This window comes from Anomaloglossus baeobatrachus, chromosome 8 (assembly GCF_048569485.1).
Source record: "Anomaloglossus baeobatrachus isolate aAnoBae1 chromosome 8, aAnoBae1.hap1, whole genome shotgun sequence".
Classification (NCBI taxonomy): Eukaryota; Metazoa; Chordata; class Amphibia; order Anura; family Aromobatidae; genus Anomaloglossus; species Anomaloglossus baeobatrachus.
This window is the reverse complement of record NC_134360.1, coordinates 17085986-17091985: the sequence shown is the minus strand read 5'-3', so window position 1 is coordinate 17091985 and position 6000 is coordinate 17085986. Positions and strand designations below refer to the sequence as shown.

Here is a 6000-nt window from a genome sequence, read left to right as displayed (position 1 = left end):
CTGAACCGCCAAGGGAAAAAAGGTAAGAAAGTGTAGACTCCGTAGAACCTGGAAAAGTGAATTGCAGATAACGAGGAAGCAGCTTAAAAAGCTGCCAAAAAGAGGCCTGAAGATGATGGCCCAAGGTGAAGAGAGCAGGAACAAGGGTGAGGACGCTCCATACCCTGCTCAATAGGCTTCTAAAATGGAAGAGCGGATCCAGGCCGGAAAACTATGGAGGACTCTCCGAAACACGAACAAGGAATTTGAACGTCTAAGGCTAGGTTCACATTTCCGTTGTTTTCTATCAGTCACATGCGTTGCTTGACGCTTGTGACTGATGCGTTGTACAACGGATGACAAGAATAGAATTCATTGTCGGACTCCGTTGTAAAAGAGAGAACGATCAACTGATCATTCACATTAGCCGGCCGGCTAATGAGAGCGAACAGATGATTCCCCGGCGGCCGGCTAATGAGAGCGATCAGCTGATCGCTCACAGCAGCCGGCCGCTGGGTGATCAGCTGATCGCTCACAGCAGCTGGCCACCGGGTGATCAGCTGATCGTTCGGCCGCCGAGAATGTGTGCGGGCGGCGGAGTGTGGGGGGTGGAGCCGTGCGGGGCCATGGCGCTGAGGATGTCAGTGCCGGGGACTGCATGGCTGGGGACAGGTGAGTGTGTGTGTGTCTCTGTGCGTGTGTACATGCGGAGTGCGGGAGGGGGTGGAGCCGAGCGGGGAAGCGTCGGGCTCCCTGCACACGTAGCCAGGGTAAATATCGGGTAACTAAGCAAAGCGCTTTGCTTAGTAACCCGATGTGTACCCTGGTTACGTGTGCAGGAAGCCAGAGAGAGCATGCGCAGCGAAAGCCTGCGGATTGCGCTGCTCAAAAAACTTTACAGGCTGCGTTCCTGCCGCCCGACGGTCAGTCGTTCCACGACTGATCAGTCAGGCAGAGGATACAATGCAGCGTCATCAGTCATAATCCGCCGCTCATACAAGTCTATGGGAACAACGTAATCCGCCAAATGGATTCCGTTGTTTACCAGAGCCGCGGATTGTGACTGATACAAATTGACGGAAATGTGAACCAAGCCTAAGGAGGCTGTTCTAGACAGAGGCGAGGAGACGCACTTTGATTGGGTACAATATTTCTTAAAGAACAAGAACGAGAAGAACAGAGTGAGAGAAGACTATCTCACGGAAAACCGGACACAAGACCACCCCTGCTCAGGTGAAGGTCAGGAAGGACGACAAGACAGGGCTGTTAGTTCTGAACTAAGCCCATAGAAATTCAAGGAAAAATAGGCAAGAAGAGAAGGATGGATTCACAAGGGGTCCGCAATGGAGCGTTAAACCCCAGATGAGGTCCCAGAGATCCACTTGAGCCGATAGAATTTTTCCCCAGTGAGCCCACATCACAGGAATAACCTGATCTGTGAACAGGAACCCCCCAAACACTCCTGATGTGTTGGGGAAGGGGGGTAAAAGGTGCTAACGGACAGACCAGAGAGACAACAAGCAGTCACACAACCCCAATCTGTGTTCCCGATCTCTAGGGGGGACGACGACCGAGAGACACAACCCCACACTGTGCTCCTGGTCTCTAGGGTGGGGGACAGAGCGACACAACCCCACACTGTGCTCCTGGTCTCTAGGGCGGGGGACAGAGCGACAACCCCACACTGTGCTTCCTGGTCTCTAGGGCGGGGGACAGAGCGACAACCCCACACTGTGCTTCCTGGTCTCTAGGGCGGGGGACAGCGACACAACCCCACACTGTGCTTCCTGGTCTCTAGGGCGGGGGACAGCGACACAACCCCACACTGTGACCCCGATCTCTAAGGGGGATGACAGAGCGAAACAACTCAACTTTGCTGCCCAATCACAAGCTGAATGTCAAATAAAAATGGAAACCATTAATAAAACAATAAAATTTAAGGTAGTAATGGGGCCACGTGCGGGACCTGTGTCTGCCTCCTACGGACACTAAGCTGAAGGTGGTCAGTCTGGCTGCGGTCCGTGGGTGAATGCTGCTGAGGAGGAGATAACATTTTTATTGGAGATTGTCAGGTTCATACACCATGATCTGCTGTGTCCCTCAGTGAAGATACGGAAACGGCCTTATAATCTCCGGATGGGTCATACACTGGCTCTGGCAACAGGAAGCTTCAATTCCTTGCCAGAGAATCAGAGGAGGAGGTTCAGAACTGAACACCCACATTTATTTTTCCTAACTCTTCGCTGACGAGTTTTCCTGCACGCAACCTCCCCCTGCACGCAACCTCCCCCTGCACGCAACCTCCCCCTGCACGCAACCTCCCCCTGCACGCAACCTCCCCCTGCACGCAACCTCCCCCTGCACGCAACCTCCTCCTCTGCTGCTGCAACATTCAGCCTCATACATGATGAATAGTTTTAGTTTTTATATATTTGGATTTCATGCATATTTTTATTCCTCCTGTGATAAAGGCTGAGCTGACAGCACAAGTCTCATCATTCAGAGTCTGAACGTTGGACCCCGCTGAGGTCAAAAAGGCAACGTTCACACCTCTATTTGTGTGTTCAGGATAACGTAACAAAAAAAACCAAACAGAACAGTTGCATCATTGTTGTAAACGGACACAAAGAGACCCCCCCAGTCAGCTCGGCCTAATTCAGTACATTGGGGTTGAGCTGCAGTACCAGGCACAGCCTATGGACGAGGGTGGCGCTGTTTCAGGATATTACCTGCCATCTTTTTTTTAAGGTTATTCATGTTGTAAAACTGCAAAAGCCGTACTCACCCACTGACATGGACGGAGCGGGGGGAAACTGGTCCACAGGTATAAAGTCGGGCGGGCGGCCGTACGTCATTTCATATAGTAAATGGCCGAAGCAGTGAACGTCAATACTTTCCAAAGTCTGCAAAACACGAGCAAAGGTCAACGGCGCATACTGGAGATAAGGATTTCCTGCAAACAGGATTGTACGTCTGTTCTCATCTGCATGGCCTGACCCCGTACACAGGAAGATATGTTACATGGGACTGCAGGTGACACCCACTACATTATCTGTACTCAGATATCACTTATGTGTGGTGTTACATGGGACTGCAGGTGACCGTTACTACATTATCTGTACTCAGAGATATCACTGTGTTATCTGTGCTGTTACATAGGACTGCAGGTGACATTATTACATTATCTGTACTCAGAAATATCACTGTGTTATCTGTGGTGTTACATGGGACTGCAGGTGACACCCACTACATTATCTGTACTCAGATATCACTTATGTGTGGTGTTACATAGGACTGCAGGTGACATTTGCTACATTATCTGTACACAGAGAGAGAGATCACTGTTATCTGTGCTGTTACATAGGACTGCAGGTGACATCTACTACATTATCTGTGCTCAGAGATATCACTATGTTATCTGTGCTGTTACATGGGACTGCAGGTGACATTACTACATTATCTGTACTCAGAAATATCACCGTTATCTGTGCTGTTACATAGGACTGCAGTTGACATCACTACATTATTTGTACTCAGAAATATCACCGTTATCTGTGCTGTTACATAGGACTGCAGTTGACATCACTACATTATCTGTACTCAGAGATATCACTGTTATCTGTGGTGTTACATAGGACTGCAGGTGACATCACTACATTATCTGTATTCAGAGAGATATCACTGTGTTATCTGTGGTGTTACATAGGACTGCAGGTGACATCTACTACATTATCTGTACTCAGAGATATCACTGTGTTATCTGTGGTGTTACATAGGACTGCAGGTGACATCTACTACATTATCTGTACTCAGAGATATCACTGTGTTATCTGTGGTGTTACATAGGACTGCAGGTGACATCTACTACATTATCTGTATTCAGAGATCACTGTGTTATCTGTGCTGTTACATAGAGGCCCCGTCACACTAAGCAACATCGCTAGCAACATCGCTGCTAACGAACAACTTTTGTGACGTTGCTAGCGATGTTGCTGTGTGTGACATCCAGCAACAACCTGGCCCCTGCTGTGAGGTCGTTGGTTGTTGCTGAATGTCCTGGGCCATTTTTTAGTTGTTGCTGTCCTGCTGTGAAGCACAGATCGCTGTGTGTGACAGCGAGACAGCAACAACTAATGTGCAGTGAGCAGGGAGCCAGCTTCTGCTGAGGCTGGTAACTAATGTAAACATCGGGTAACCAAGAAGCCCTGTCCTTGGTTACCCGATATTTACCTTTGATACCAGCCTCCGCCGCTCTCACTGTCAGTGCCGGCTCCTGCTCTGTGCACATTTAGCTGCAGCACACATCGGGTAATTAACCCCATGTGTGCTGTAACTAGGAGAGCAAGGAGCCAGCACTAAGCAGTGTGCGCTGCTCCCTGCTCTGTGCACATTTAGCTGCAGCACACATCGGGTAATTAACCCGATGTGTGCTGTAACTAGGAGAGCAGGGAGCCAGCGCTAAGCGGTGTGCGCTGCTCCCTGCACATTTAGCTGCAGCACACATCGGGTTAATTAACCTGATGTGTGCTGTAACTAGGAGACTGGGGGCTGGTCACTGGTTGCTGGTGAGCTCACCAGCAACTCGTGTAGCCACGCTCCAGCGATCCCTGCCAGGTCAGGTTGCTGGTGGGATCGCTGGAGCGTCGCAGTGTGACAGCTCACCAGCAACCTCCTAGCAACTTACCAGCGATCCCTATCGTTGTTGGGATCGCTGGTAAGTTGCTTAGTGTGACTGGACCTTAGGACTGCAGGTGACATCTACTACATTATCTGTACTCAGAGATATCACTGTGTTATCTGTGGTGTTACATAGGACTGCAGGTGACATCTACTACATTATCTGTACTCAGAGAGATATCACTGTTATCTGTGGTGTTACATGGGACTGCAGGTGACATCACTACATTATCTGTAGTCGTCCACAGCCGGGCTCTTACATTGATCTTTCTGAACTGTGTGAAGTAGGACCTGTAGAAGGACGGGAGGCCGAGCAGTGAGTTCTCCAGGTCCATCAGCCGACACGTCTCTCCTTCCAGCATGACATTAGACGCATGGAGGTGACCGTAGGGGAAGCCGCGATCATGGAGAAACTTCAGTACCTGGAGAAGTGGGGGGAAAACGGAACATTTATATTCGGGCGAGACGACGCCTCCATCCAGAGCGTTCCGGAATGATCCATGAATGATACTCGTCACCAAAATCCACCTTCCTCTCCTAAGGACAAGTGATAAATATATGGCGGCTGGGGCCTAAATGCGGTGACCCCGAGCAATTGCGGGATTAGAGCAGCTTTCATTGTCTATGGGACTGATGGAGATGTCTCACCATGCTTTACACTTCAGCTCTGCTCACTTAAAGCCAAACTACTAATGGTTAAAATTTCGACTGTCAGGCAACTACTAGATAAATATTGAGGCAGAATCAGCCTCGGTCACCTACAGGAGAATCTCTACATACAGCATAAATGATTGCAAAACCCATATAACTAAAGAAAGTGTTTATCTTTAGGGGCTTTTCCAATGTGTGGGGGTCCGACTTGCAAAATTCCTGCAATCTACAGAATAAAAATGGCAGAGGTGCTCCCGCTCATCATTTACCGTAGCATAGCGCCTCACAGACGGCTGTGGTCATGTGCGGTACGGCAGCTGGTCCCCAGTCACCAAGGACTGAACTCCACTCCTTATTCTCCTTGATAGGTGAACTAGCGGCCATTCTTTATTTGTTCTGCCCGATCATTTTTCAATCCCCCCAGCTAACCGCAGACTTATGACAAATACCTCTAAAATCTGTCTCCCGAGAGACTTGATTTGATGCAGGTCCAGCCCTTGGATTTTTCGAGGATTACAGTATTTCTTTAGAAAGGGATCTTTAGGTTTGGCCTAGAAGAGAAGACAAGTCCGGTGAATGGAGAGAAGCTAAAAATAAACCAGGAAATGCAGGTACAAAAAAAAAAAACTGAGGTCAGGATCTCGCTGCAGCATCAGCAAATGCTCCTATTCACATTAATGTGACACTCTAGCG

At 49.1% G+C, this 6000-nt stretch overlaps 1 protein-coding gene across 2 annotated transcripts in view; it reads right to left on the bottom strand.

Moving 5' to 3' along the window:
* Positions 1 to 6000, bottom strand: part of PXK (PX domain containing serine/threonine kinase like) — a 56868-nt gene that overhangs the window by 12374 nt on the left and 38494 nt on the right. For both annotated transcript variants that reach the window (XM_075320667.1, XM_075320668.1), the window contains exons 9-11: positions 5757 to 5858; positions 4917 to 5078; positions 2765 to 2882 (exon numbers count right to left, since the gene is read on the bottom strand). In XM_075320667.1, coding sequence (XP_075176782.1) covers positions 2765 to 2882; positions 4917 to 5078; positions 5757 to 5858 — 382 coding nt within the window. The remainder of the gene's footprint in view (positions 1 to 2764; positions 2883 to 4916; positions 5079 to 5756; positions 5859 to 6000) is intronic.